This window comes from Anneissia japonica, unplaced genomic scaffold (assembly GCF_011630105.1).
Source record: "Anneissia japonica isolate Jap-2015-1 unplaced genomic scaffold, ASM1163010v1 scaffold198_len40635_cov148, whole genome shotgun sequence".
NCBI classification, from domain to species: Eukaryota; Metazoa; Echinodermata; class Crinoidea; order Comatulida; family Comatulidae; genus Anneissia; species Anneissia japonica.
In genome coordinates this window covers 27,585-42,896 of record NW_022744516.1, presented here as the reverse complement: position 1 = coordinate 42,896, position 15,312 = coordinate 27,585, and the positions used below count along the sequence as shown (strand labels likewise).

Genomic DNA, 15,312 nt, shown 5'->3' with positions numbered 1-15,312 from the left:
CTTCTTCAATGCGCTGCCGATTTTCTTCATGTTCTTCGTTTCAAACAAAACCGGCCAACGCTCATTTTCTTTTTTCCACACAAACATTGGAACTTATTCCCACCTACTACTAGATAAATTTCGGACTTTCAACTTTTAAAATCTCAACTCAAATCTTTTCTCTTTTCCCTTGCTTTTCCTCCTTAGTTTCATTTTGACTTTAATGATCAATAAACTCAAATTCTCATTGTTCCTATTAGTCTATTTTCTTTATTGTAATTTTTTAAAATCTTTTTTTATTTTATTCCGTTAATTTTTATTATTATTCTTATTATTCTTATTATTCTTATTATTATTATTATTATTATTATTATTATTGTAATGTGCATGTAATAGGATACATGAATGCATTTTTGTTTTGCAAAATATCTGGCTTAAACCCAATCGTCACTTATTGCAATTTGGTTATGTATTATAAATTCCAGCTGCGATCTACAAGCTTTCTAACACCACAGTTCCATTATATGTGAGCGATTCAGTCAGTTGTATGAGAGAAAGTTCATGGGGCTTAGATCTTTGCCTCCTATACGGTAGGTCTCTGTAGTTTAATGTATATGATAATCGCTTTGATAGCGAGAGTTTGTATGTTCAGCGCACAACCATTATCTAATGCGAGCAAGATACAGACCTTTGGTCTAGTAACCTCATATATTCAGTTTCGCACACGATGAAACATTAATTGCAAATATGTAATACACGCTCAAATCGAGATGCGTTCAGCACTTATCAGTGCTGCTTCCAATCTTGTTGTAAATAAAACACTGAAGTAGATTGACAAAAATAAATATCCTGTACAATATCCAGCATAAAAATAACGATAATTCATGGAACAAGCACCTACAAATCGGTGGAGTACGCTCATACACGGTACACATCCAAAACCAAAACATAAAATACACGAATATATAGCTGTCTCTTATACACATCTGACAAAAGGCATCAAACAAATTTATTATTATTATTATTATTATTATTATTATTATTATTCTATTATATCATCTTTTCGAAATAAAAATCAATCACCGTTTGTGTGCTAATAGATAGCGAGAGTACAGTTCACTGAAGTAAAATTGTTAACATGATCCAATTGAGCGCAAATAAACAAGACCTGACTGGGTTCATGCTATATTGAACATCGTTTATATTGTAGGCCTAACGCACTTCCTTAGCGGAACGAAATCGTGTACGTCGGCACTCTCTGCACCCTATGGCCATGATTATAGAATAAATACAATTATAAGTAAGAAACACAATCAAGAAGCACTAGATATTTTTAACGATTACAGAGCTAGGATTACATACAGACGTTGGAAAAATACCAGTTTTCGATTTTGTGGTAGTAGAATGATAATATGTATTCACCGAATGCTGAAGTCGCCAAATGATGTAGTTGCCAAATGCTAAATTCGCTAAATGATGTAAACGCCGAATGCTGAAGTCGCAGAATGATGTAGTGACCGAAGCATCTGGCCATTTTGTAAAACCTGCCGTGCCAACCCTGTGCAGACGGTGCGATCGCAATCCCTAAATTGTATTAAGAAATATAATTGTTGTATTGTTGATTGAATTACCGGTAAGATTTTAAAGGTATGAAATGAGAGTGAATTTCCGAGCACCTAGAGATCAATATTCTCACAATTTTACGCACCTCATTCTCAAATATTGTGGGGTTGAGGTGGTGTGCTCTCACGCAACCCCCTACTGCCAAATCCTGCATCCGCCCCAGATTTTTTTTTTTGCACTAGTTTCAAGAAAGAGTATCAAACAATGTCACGTTTTTCCAAATTTTACCATTTAGTGTAATAATATGACATTACATAGGGCATAGCCTATAAGCTATCTTTAATTGTAACATGGCCTAATTTAGAATTATTAATTCGTAACTAATAATTAACAATTCGAAACATATAATTATTGTTTACACTAATATGCTTTCGTACCACTCTTTCCCCACACTGCCCCGTGCTTAATCATTCTTTAACAATCTTTAATTTTCCTCCTTCCATTAACTTTCATATATTTTTTGGGTTTTTCCAACGCTTTTTTTTTCAAATATTTATTCTGTCATGGAAAGCCCATAGAGACAAATGTTATATGTACTATACAAGCGCACAGCCATTGACCATTGACCAATTTTTAACCCTCAATGCTCTTTATTATAATGGGCTATATTTTATTCAAATAGGAAATTACTTAAGTAAACATTTATACACATTATTCACTATGGTATAATAGTAAAAATGTTATATTCTGCTAAATTAATAAAGTCGAAACGATGAGTTAATATGGCCTCACTTTCTCTACTTGGAGTTACATTTGTTTTATTTAGTGTGTATTTCTTTTATGTATTATGTTAAAAACAAAAGGCAAGATGAAATTCACATTAGTATTTAGTATAAATCAATTTGAATCAATGTGAATGTTATTTGGTATGAATGTATAGTTCTAAACCCTTGTAATAACCTTACGGAACGCAACAAAATAGAAAACACACTGTGACTTCAACGAACAAGCTATATTTAATTCCGATGTTTCATTTTTCTCCCAACATTCCACAACATTCTTAGTGTGATATTTTAGTATATATACAACGATTTATTCTCGTTTAGCTTACACATCAGTAATACAGACATCATGAAGGATACAATTCATCTCGGACGTGTCTATGTTTACGTCGTTCTTGTAGTGGGCTTTTAGTTGCGTTGATAATTTTTTAACATGCTGAATCAGGGGTAGCACCATAACCTTAACAACAGGAGTCCGGTGGCCATGACGGAGGGCCAATATCCCGATGAATCGTGTTTTCTCCCCCAAAGGGTTAAGGGCAGCTCTCCAGACGGGAGGGCCCTGACCTCGTCCCTCTTCGATAGCGCCACCCCTGTGCTAAATAAATGCTTCTGTGTGTTTACTTTTACCAATTACATTAAACAACAAAGTCATCATATACCTAAAATGACCAATCAGACTGGGCTTAAACTTTACATTTAATTATGTACTCGCCTAATACTACTGTTCCGTAACTCGGAGCAAAACAAAAACGTCACAGAATCGTGTAGGTCTAAATTAAAAGTAAGCCCACTGTAACATCATGTGGTTAAAGTCGTACGACTATCGACGACACTCTCGTTTGTAGCCGTTCAGAGCAACTTAACTAATAAAACACCACCTACCACAGAGTAATACAACGACACTATATAATTTACAATTACTTGATAATAAAACCTTAATTCTTATTTTAATTATTAAATGATGTAATTCATTCTGGGTAGTACATTTATAGCTAAAGGCGTTTTTAAAATCTCATGTAACAGACCCAGTGCAAACGGTTGAGTAGAAACGGGACGCGAAAGAAAGTGTGCTAGATATATGGTGGGGGGGGGGGATTTAGACTAGCAACGCTAGAGTGTAACCTACATTTTTTTATACTTTAAATCCAATTCACACCTGAATTTGTTCTCAAGACTAAAAATATCAACTCTAATCATTATTCATCATAACGGGCTTGGTCTATAAGACATTACGGTACGTATATACGAGAGAAAGTAAAATATATCAATGAGTGTATATAGATCGGTCGTATATGAGGTGTAGGTGTCACTTTTTGCAGAATTTACTAGACCAACTTTTTCTGGGGTAATTTTGGGCGTAGAATGCAAATCTGATTGTTGATCGGGACGGGGAGTGGGCTTTTTCGAGATATGTAGGGTCAAAGGTCAAATCTGGCATATTTAAGGAAGGGGATCACAAAAGTGAATTAGTGTACCAAAATAATGTTTTCTAATGTAATTTAGGTCATAAATTCCAAAAATGACAGTAAATTTAACAGGTATGGCGTCGTTCAAAAGTTATTGAGGTCAAAGGTCAAATAAGACATAATCTGGGAAAGGGTGTTGCCTGTGTTTAAGACTGGGCTTAAACATTACTATGAAATTACATTTAATTATGTACCGGTACTCGTCTAATACTACTGCTCCGTAACTCAGAGCAAAACAAAAACGTCACAGAATCGTGTAGGTCTAAATTAAAAGTAGGCCCACTGTAACATCATGTGGTTAAAGTCGTACGACTATCGACGACACTCTCGTTTGTAGATGTTCAGAGCAACTTAACTAATAAAACACCACCTACCACAGAGTAATACGACGACACTATATAATTTACAATTACTTGATATTAAAACCTTAATTCTTATTTTAATTATTAAATGATGTGATGATGAATGAATGTCCTACTCTCGCATTACCATTCTGGGTAGTACATTTATAGCTAAAGACGTTTTTAAAATCTCATGTAACAGACGCATAGTGCAAACCGTTAACTAGAAACGGGACGCGAATGAAAGTGTGCTAGATAGCAAATTATGGGGGGGGGGGAGGAATTTAGACTAGCAACGCTTCCCAAATTTTCTAGTTCCATAAACATTTGCGGTATTTACCTTATTCCAAACACCGAACTGAAAAGTCAAAAGGATAGTGCTTTCTAAAAATCATTTGTTAACTCATTTTTTCTTTCTTCGAATTTTGAACATGTTAAACATTTTTCTTTATTATCCGGTCACATCTGCTTTTAAAAAATTGGAAATTTAATTTTTTTTAAATTTAACCATTAGATGTTCTTTAACACATAAACAGCTTCCGGTTTTTCGTATGAAAATTACAGTAAGATGAAAAAATAATGTCGTCTTTCAAAAAAAAAAAAAAAAAAAAAAAAAAGCTATTCAGTAAAGCATTTGGTGGCAAAGAGCGAGATACAGAAGTGCCACGGCGCCAGGCGGCAGCAGAGTGGACGACAACGGCCCTACGGTGTTAACGGTCTGGGCCGGACTAAACGTAATTTTATTGCGGTCTGTGTCGGTGGCTTTTTCTTAATGTTGCATTTATAAGCGATTGTATAAAGATATGGATTGAGAGAGGAGTTAATAGGCAAAATAAAGGTCGCTGACCAGGCATATATGTCGGCTGGGAGCTTCCAGGCACCAACCTCGGATCCAATTCCCATCGAGATAATAGGAAACCAGCAACAGAAATCGGTTAGGACGATCATTGCCATCTTGGTTGCCATCTTAATCTCCCCTGCGCGCCCCTTATTTCTATTAACACTCGATGCTGTTCTCTTTACAGATATGTATATTGAAATATAACTCACGGCGATAACGAAGAATCCAAAGAGGTTGAAGGCAAGAAAAATCGCTATTGCATATTCCCAGCCTGGCAATCGGTCTCTTGCTAGCGGTAGTGCCAGGCACACACTTTGCCGTCCATAGTAGTTACTTCCGAAATACGGTATGTTGATGAAGCTTAGATGGTTGAACATCGGGAGGAAACTGATAAAAATAATGACCAGCCAGGCTACACCGATAATCTTAATGCATCTTTTACGATTGAGTCGGATGTTGCTGAACGGGTTAGCTATGGTAACTGCACGGTCAAAACTCATAAGCATCAACATAAATACCGAGCATTCGCTGGATAATGTGGAGATAGACCCGGCGAAACTGCAAAGGAAACTGGTTTTCCAAGCGTCTGCAAACGTTGCATACACACCCCTGTAGCGAAGATCAACTCCTGCTATGATTATCATGTAAACCGCCATCAACAAGTCAGATACTGCAAGATTAGTTATAAGTATGGATTGGACATTAAAGTCATTTTCCAGCACACGCAATATAATAACAGCTAAGTTGCCGATGAGGGCAGTAATTCCAAGAATCATCATCAGGATCCGCAAAGCTTCCCTCTTCAAGAGATCTTTACAAGATGAAAATTGATCAGTAGTCGGACGGCAGTCGGGAACACGTTTCATAATGCAGCAGATGCTGAACTCATCCGATAATCTGTGTGATACATTGAACGAAAATAACAAAATATATATCATCATCATTATGTTTGTTGTTGTTGATGGTAGTATTATTATAAGAAATTTGATTGTGTTAGTTGTAGTAGATGATAACCGTAGTACAAATTATTTATAGTAAGAACTTACAAAGTTTTAAGGGAAGTGAGTCCATTAAATATATCAGGATTGTAGGTCCTTAGCTCATTATTTTCCAGATTTCTGAATATAATTTAATCAAATAAAAACTATCAAATCATATCTACGAGGGAAAAAATCATTAAGAAGTCTCATTGTTTTGTGAACAATTATTTTGGTAACTGATATTGTTTGTAACTGACACTAGAGCTGTAATCAGTATGTAACCAACGTAAAAGGATAATTCTTATACATACATAATTATATAATACATACATATATTTAATTTTATATAAAATAAATAGGTAATGTGTGAAAATGGTAAATGGTGTGAAATTAATTATTTGTAAAGTCATATATTCTTTGTATGCAATCGATTGTCATGAAACTGATAATGTCTGATTGTCATAATCTTTAAATTATACTCGTCATGTGATCAATCACAATTAGTAAATGTGTTAGTTATCGATAACTCATATGGGGTATTGTCGATAATACGTGAATTTAAAGAGTGGTTTGTAATCGATTGATATGTAAGAACAAATTCTACATTTGATTAGCCAGACACATACCTTAATTAATGTTCAAAAACAGATTATTAGAGATTATTAAACGATTGTCACTTACAACGTTTCAAGATTTTTCAAACCATTGAAGACACCTTGTTTCAGATAAGTTAATTTGTTACCACGCAAATTCCTTTAAAATAAATGAGAATATACAATACGATTATTATTATTATTTAAAATAATGAACCATTAACACAAGAAAAGAGTGTAGCCTACATCCTACAATCCAAAACTTCAAATCCTAAAACTTTAAATCCAATTCACACCTGAATTTGTTCTCAAGACTAAAAATATCAACTCTAATCATTATTCATCATAACGGGCTTGGTCTATATAAGACATTACGGTACGTGTATACGAGAGAAAGTAAAATATATCAATGAGCGTATATTAGTTTTCCAGTAATTGCCAATATAATATTCAATATACTACAGTAGAAATGTAACGTGGTGGTAAAGACGTCTTGCGAGGTAGTAGTACCGAACGGGGTGGATTTCCGAAGGGGTGTCCCTCTCCCTACAACTGTTGAAAATAGTACCTCTAAATGGTCTGTAAATTCATTATCATCACACCATTATAGTAAAAAAGAAGCGCTAACAAATTTCTCATAAACGTTTATCAGCGATTTTCGGCAACCAAAGATCTAAATAATCTGTGTGATGGTGTATAGAAAATTAAACCTGAAAACATTGTCTTTGATGTATTCGCTGCACTTTACCTACTTCAAGCCCCCCACCCCCTGATCTCCACTCATGGTCATACCCAAAACAACTTAGGGCTAACTATAGCTTACTACCGCACGCTTATTATAAAAATTATAGTCATTGGACAAATTACAGATTTCTTTTTCGCCCTTATCAAAATTTTTCTTCACATTTAATTTTATTAAAATTATTATCTATTATCAATATCACTGCCATCATCGTCATCATTATTGTTATTATTATTATTATCATCATCATCAGCAGCAGCATCATCGTCACCATCATCAGTAGTAGTAGTATTAGTAGTAGTGTAGTAGTAGTAGTAGTAGTAGTAGTAGTAATACTAAACAAAACTTATTATTTATCAAGACTTATTATTATTATTATTATTATTATTATTATTATTATTATTATTATTATTATCATTATTATTATTATTATTATTATTATTATTATTAGTGGTAGTAGTAGTATTAGTATTAGTAGTAGTAGTACTACTACTAGTAATAATACTAAACAAAACTTCATAGAAGCTTGTTGCATAAAGGATGCAAAAAAACCCCCCCAAAAAACTGGACCATAGAGTATTATATTTCTGTATCTTAAAAGAAATGGTCTGGGATTTATTGATTTAAGACCAGTATTTAAGTATTCATTTTATGTGATCCAATGTTAGAATTTGTATGTGCTAGCAAAGAATAGAGCCCATTAGAATAAAAACGACGTAAAGTATTAATTACCATCTGAATGTTGGTTAGGGGAGGGACACTAGCATCGGTCTAACATGTTTTTCATCTAGTCTACTGGATACATTTATTAGATTGTAAATCAATATTTTTAAATTTCCTGTGACAAAATTCAAGACATTGACATCAACATCGTTGTTGTTATCATTATCATTATCATCGTGTCATCATCTCGTTAGTTTATAGTTAAAGAATAATTCAGAATCATCAAGCTGGGTCACGATTGTACAATTTCTGCGCAAAGAGTGTTTTTTTTATCTCATTTAATAACACAGCTAGCCATGACAAATAATACGTTACAAAATATTGACGAATCCATTTAGTAGGCCCAAGTTTTTTTAAATATAATTTAGTAAATATTCCTGTGTCATTGTAAATTGTGTCTTACATATGTTAGTAATTAGCTAAGATAAATGAGAGAACTGAGTGGGTTACTACTGTTCATCTCAGCTGCAAAACTTCCTAATTAGTTTCATTTTCAATGTACAGTGTAGCTTAGGACTAAATAAAACTACAATTCAGTGAACGGACGAAAGAACAAACAAACAATGAATGATTTGGTTGCACGTTAACGTATGGAATTTTCCATGAATGAATAAAGTGGTGTGAAATTAAGTATTTATAAGTAATACATTCTTGTATCCAATCGATAATTGTCATAAAACAGATCATCGGTATAATCAGTATTATTTTCGTATTCTGTAATTAATATTCCCCAAGTTATCGATCACGTTATTTATTCAATTGCTGGTTTATAATCGATATGATACTTTATACATCCAAGTCGGATTCATATTGCTATGTATACATTTTCAAATGACAAGCATATAAAACAATTATTTTTGACGAATGTATGAAAACAGCATTAAAATGTTCTTCTAACAAAATACAAAATACAATATACAATCCGCCCTCCAATTCGAGACCACTTTGTGTATCTGAAAATTGCGGTGGTCTAGTAGTGCGGTCTCAAATTAGAAACCTCTAAATAGAGACGACAGGCTTGAAGTGGTCTCCAAGCAGCACAATTGGAGGATAACCGAACCTGAACCCAAATGAAGACCGAAGATAAAAGTGGTGTCCAAAAGACAACATGGGACAACCATTTATTATTTCAAAGAAACTTTTGTTTGCTTTTAATTTTTTTTTTTTTAACTTCAAGCTGTTTAAAAAACATTAAAAAAATCCGAACAGCATACTGTAAAGTAAATATTGTAAACATTCAATTCAATTTTTGTATGCAGGTGTCCATCATTTACATAAAGAAAGATGTTATTTTTGTTTGTGTTACTTGGCCTTTCCTTATATTCCCAATCTGTAATATGCAATTCTCCAATGAGTTTGAAAGTGAAAGGTGATAGAATCCCCGTAGTTAGACTCGTTGATCGTGGAGGTGGGGGGGGGGGGTGGCGACTAGGTGGTACTTGAAGGGCCACGCCCACCTCTGTAAGGCCTGTTGGAGCTAAAATTGAATGGTCCTGCCCCCTTTTGGCTACATGGGTGGATCCACTTTTTTTCACATCAAAGCGAATACCAACAGGGACACACTCAGATGACACACTTCTTACATATCTTTGGATGACACCATTATGTCAGGTGTTTCATCTTGACTATATTTCCCCAATATTTGTTTTTGTTAATATAAACTAATAATTTTTGTTTTTAGTTTTAATTATTTACATATCGTTGATTTTAGCAGGGGACTAAACATTTAGCAGGGGAATTTCCTTCCCCTTCCCCTTGGCTACGGTGCCGAAGGATAGTGCAGCAACTGAATGGCTAAAGAAGAAATCAGAAACACAGGACTCTATCGAATTATGGATAAGCACTTGATTCAACAGTACTTTTTGGCAATAGGTGCAAACAGATATATCTTATGACAGCCACTGGCCTAAAACTAAATTTATAAACAATAGCTGTTTTGAAGACAATACACTTAAGAAACCTTTATTTATATGGATATATTTATGAAAATACATTTGTTATAATTTCGAAGTTCAACTTCTCAAATTAAAGAGTATTTATTGTTTAAAAAAACCTTTAATCTGTTTCATTATATTTTTTAATGTGGTATTGGATTGGAGGTCATTTTGTTACTTGGTCCGTCCATAAATGTGGTCTCGGTCTCGAATTAGAGGGGTCTCATAATTAGAGGTTAAGCTCAGTGTTTAAAGATAGGTAGTCAGTTGGTACTTTGAAAAAGGGGTCTCCGTATTAGAGGGGTCTCGAATTGGAGGGCAGACCGTAGTTATTCATCCTATCCGTTGACTGCTGATGTGTAGTTAAACGCGTACTGCAGGAGCATAAATCATATACGCACAGCTAAATGTAAATACGCACTTAGTATACTGATCATATCACTATAGCAACCGATGACTGCTAAACAGTAATTGGTTAATTAAAACTAATACTGTATAACATTAAAAGACCACGATTGACTTATAAAGCAATTTGTAGAGCATGCATTGTACACTAGCGGAAAGAAAACTTAGGTTACATTTAATGCATTAAAAAATTTCAGAAATTCCTTTCTTCGTACAATAATGTTCCTATAGTGTACTATGCGGAGCTCTACTAATTGCTTAGTATTAGTTTGGGACATGGACTATCAAAATCCCAACAACCGATATTTTAGTGAATTTAAGCTTACAACGTTCGAAGATTTGTTAGATCACTGAAGACACCTTTTGTTACACCAGATATCTCGTTATCAGACAAATACCTTAAAAGAAAAAACAAAAAACGAGAAAAATTACCGATATATCAATGAGTATATTATAGGTTTCAAGTAATTGCCAATTACTCAAAATACAACAGTAGAAATGTTACGTGGTGGTAAAGACTTCTGCCTTCTAATTCCATGGAGCTGTGTTTTATTCGTAACATTAGGATTTTTCCAAGAAAACAACTCAGCTCTTACATTTATAAAGTTCTGTTTCCTTAAATTACAAGGAAGTGTACGCATTTAAATATAGCTAAATATTTTAAATGTAAATTTAGCATAGGTATTATATCTAAATTCCAAGCATTGGCTTAAATGGAAAGTCTTAAGTAAAACATTTTAAAGTTTATATGTATGTATTTTATTTTCTTTGTTGAATGGTCTTAGTTATAATAATAATTACTAATATACAGACTAAAATCTATATTATGGCCACAATTTGGTCTTATTCTTTAAAAGATGAAGAATAATGCATTCTTCTTTTATAAGTTGCACTCTGATCAAAAACAAACTTGGTATTATGTCCTATTATGCCCTTCCGCCAGCTAGGGAACTAATGAAATATGCATCATTGTCTTCTGTGATTGGTTGATTGTTCACTTTTCAATGCTTGGTGGATATAATGCACTCTCCGGATTTTTTTATTATTATTATTTAAAATAATGAACCATTAACACAAGAAAAGAGTGTAGCCTACATTTTTTTATACTTAAAATCTAATTCACACCTGAATTTGTTCTCAAGACTAAAAATATCAACTCTAATCATTATTCATCATAACGGGCTTGGTCTATATAAGACATTACGGTACGTGTATACGAGAGAAAGTAAAATATATCAATGAGCGTATATTAGTTTTCCAGTAATTGCCAATATAATATTCAAAATACTACAGTAGAAATGAAACGTGGTGGTAAAGACGTCTTGCGAGGTAGTAGTACCGAACGGGGTGGATTTCCGAAGGGGTGTCCCTCTCCCTACAACTGTTGAAAATAGTACCTCTAAATGGTCTGTAAATTCATTATCATCACACCATTATAGTAAAAAAGAAGCGCTAACAAATTTCTCATAAACGTTTATCAGCGATTTTCGGCAACCAAAGATCTAAATAATCTGTGTGATGGTGTATAGAAAATTAAACCTGAAAACATTGTCTTTGATGTATTCGCTGCACTTTACCTACTTCAAGCCCCCCACCCCCTGATCTCCACTCATGGTCATACCCAAAACAACTTAGGCCTAACTATAGCTTACTACCGCACGCTTATTATAAAAATTATAGTCATTGGACAAATTACAGATTTCTTTTTCGCCCTTATCAAAATTTTTCTTCACATTTAATTTTATTAAAATTATTATCTATTATCAATATCACTGCCATCATCGTCATCATTATTGTTATTATTATTATTATCATCATCATCAGCAGCAGCATCATCGTCACCATCATCAGTAGTAGTATTATTAGTAGTAGTGTAGTAGTAGTACTAATAGTAGTAGTATAGTAGTAGTAGTAATACTAAACAAAACTTATTATTTATCAAGACTTATTATTATTATTATTATTATTATTATTATTATTATTATTATTATTATTATTATTATTATTATTTATTAGTGGTAGTATAGTAGTATTAGTATTAGTAGTAGTACTACTACTAGTAATAATACTAAACAAAACTTCATAGAAGCTTGTCCCGTAGTAAAATGTTTTATAGAATTCTATAGAAAGTCTATAGATATTTATGAGTTTTTATAGACGTCTATAGAAAATTGGATCCAATAATTATTTCTCTATATAAAACCTATCCATTCTCTATAGAGATAGTTCTATAGAAATATAATTCTATAGAAAATTGATCCAAGATTTTGTTCTCTATATAAGACCTATCCATTCTCTATAGAGATAATTCTATAGAAATATAATTCGATAGAAAATTGATCCAAGATTTTTTCTCTATATAAGACCAATCCATTTTCTATAGAGATAGTTCTATAGAAATATAATTCTATAGGAAATTGATCCAAGATTTTTTTTCTCTATATAAGACCCCATCCATTCTCTATAGAGATACTCCTATAGAAATATAATTATATAGAGAATTGCTTAGAAAAATATGTCATAGAAAGAATTCTATTTAAATTCTATACAATTTATAGATTTAATTATATATTTTCTCTTTCGATTTTTTAAATATAGTGTCTATAGAATTTTATATTTTTCTTTTAGAAAAATCCTATAGAATTCTCGTTATATTTTCCATTTAATTTTGAACGATTTTGGATAAATTGTTCAGAAAGTCGTTAGAAATTAAACAGATAAATGTAAAGAATGTATAATACAATTTCTATAAAATTATAAATGGATTTTTAAAGAATTAACTTTTTACATCGTAATTGGGGATTTCTATCAAAATTCTATACATATTCTATATACGTTTTACAGAACGTGTTGACAAATTTCATTGGAAATAAAAGGCCTATGTAAATGCCGTATTGTATTTAATGTTATTTTATAAATTTATGAAAATATTATAAACAACTCTTCAATTTTAAAATTATCTGGATTTTATCAAAATCATCTGCCTGCACTTTATCACAAAACATAAATCCATTTCCCTGATGTTTCTAGCAATCAAAATAGAGCATGAATATGCTAATTAGGTAGCTCTGAACCAAACAACAAACACATCGCGTTTCACGTAAAAAAACGAGAAAACAAAGTTCGAAAGCTTTCTAAAATCATCCTTTTTGTAAGAAGATGAAATGTGTTAATCTTGATATTTAGGACCAACATTATTAAATGTTATTTTCCATAGGCCTCTTTTGTATTCTAATTTATATGTTTATAATTTAGCTGACTCTGAGAGTCTCACTACATGGCGCACTGATATCCATGTAGGCACAACAAGCGAGTGAGCGCGCCACTAAACAATAAAATAATAGGCTGTACGCGCCATTTGAATCAGAGGTACAGGCCAGTACATACGTGTGTAGGAGATGGTCGAATTACAAAACGCATGACCAAGTTTGTTGCGATACCATTTCTGTTCATTAATGGATTGAAAACGAACTATATGTACTCGAGATCCGGTATTTTGTTTCATACTCATCATTCATATTGTTTTGCAAGGAAGAAAATGAAGGTACCTCAGCCTAGGCAGGCCCTAGCCTAGGCTAGGCCTAGTCATAGGTAAACCCTAGCCAACTGACTGGGCTTCTAGCCAACTGCCAAACCCGTGTCAAGTGATAGCTCCACGGTCAGTGATGTTCTCACACTGGCAGTCTCAGTGCAGTGACTTGTCAACTTATGGTATATGGGATATGTTTTAGTAAGTGTCTATATTTTATTATACACTATACTTCACCTCTAGGCCCTCGGTCTAGGCTAGTCATAAGACTTAGTCCTAGCCATAAAGTAGTTTTTCATGTTTATTTTGTTACATTTTTATAATAAATTTCCCCAAATCTATAATCTATTAATCTAATTATATCTTCTCAGAAGTGCTGCAGCGGTAAAAGTTTCTATGTTGATCAAGTTGAAAGATATGGCAGCTGATTTCAAGAACATTGTCAGTGATGATCTGATGTAATATCAATAAAGTTTTAAAACACGTTATATTAGCTGATTGTTATAAATAAATACTTCATAACTGGCTGTGCAATACAATTGGAATAAGCAAGAGAAGAGAAAGAGTGGCATTGCAACAAGTTAATCTAGATATTTGATATAAAAGAAAGTTTTTTGAAAGTTTGAATTCTGTACATCTATAGAAACCAAAATAAAGTTCTAAAGAAACTCTAGACAGTAGATGATTTTTTGTTCAGGTTCTAAAAATATTCTTTAGAGTTTCTATCAACTTTCTAAATAACCATATAGAGTTTTAATAGAATTCTATTAAGACATTTGAATTCCTATATATTTTCTACAGAAACTCTATAGGTCAGCTTTTAGAAAATTACATAGAATCAACCTGTAGAAACTCTATAGAATTCTGATTTATTTCTATAAACATTCTATAACTTTATATATGTATTCTTTAGAATGTTTATATTTTTCTATAAAATAATCTCTATGGAAATACTAATAAGTCTATAGAATTTTTAACAGAAATTCAAAATTCTGTAGACATTTTATAGAAACCTGTGTATTTTTCTATGAAAATTCTATCAACTTTCTATAGATTTTTTTCATAATGGTAATTATCTATAGGTTTTTTTTTATAGAATTGTATGTGAATTCTATAAAAGTCGATATAATTATTGAAAATTCTATATAAATTCTATATAAAAAAAGTTCTTTAGTAATTGTTGTAGTTCTATAGAAAATAAAAATGTTTCTAAAGAAACTCTATAAAATTTTGTTTTTCTATACAAATACTCTAAGTAAATTCTATACATTTTTCTTAGAAATTTTTTTTTTCTACAAAATTTCTTTAGAGGTTCTAAGAACACTCTATAGAACTCTATCGGAGTTCTTCAGGATTTCTATTTAAACTACATCAAAACATCTTTAGCGACCTTGTAGAAAATCTATTAAAACTCTATTAAGCTGGTTTAGA

The 15,312-nt window shown here is 32.5% G+C and overlaps 1 protein-coding gene across 1 annotated transcript; it reads right to left on the bottom strand.

Annotated features, from left to right (window-relative positions):
- Positions 1-4,775: 4,775 nt before the first annotated feature.
- LOC117119676 (G-protein coupled receptor GRL101-like) lies at positions 4,776-6,702 on the bottom strand. Its single transcript, XM_033264516.1, has 3 exons — positions 6,637-6,702; positions 6,022-6,093; positions 4,776-5,872 (listed from the first exon to the last, which is right to left on the bottom strand). Exon 3 carries the CDS (start codon positions 5,839-5,841, stop codon positions 4,837-4,839), a length of 1,005 nt encoding a protein of 334 aa, XP_033120407.1. The 5' UTR covers positions 5,842-5,872; positions 6,022-6,093; positions 6,637-6,702; the 3' UTR covers positions 4,776-4,836.
- Between the last annotated feature and the right edge of the window lie 8,610 nt (positions 6,703-15,312).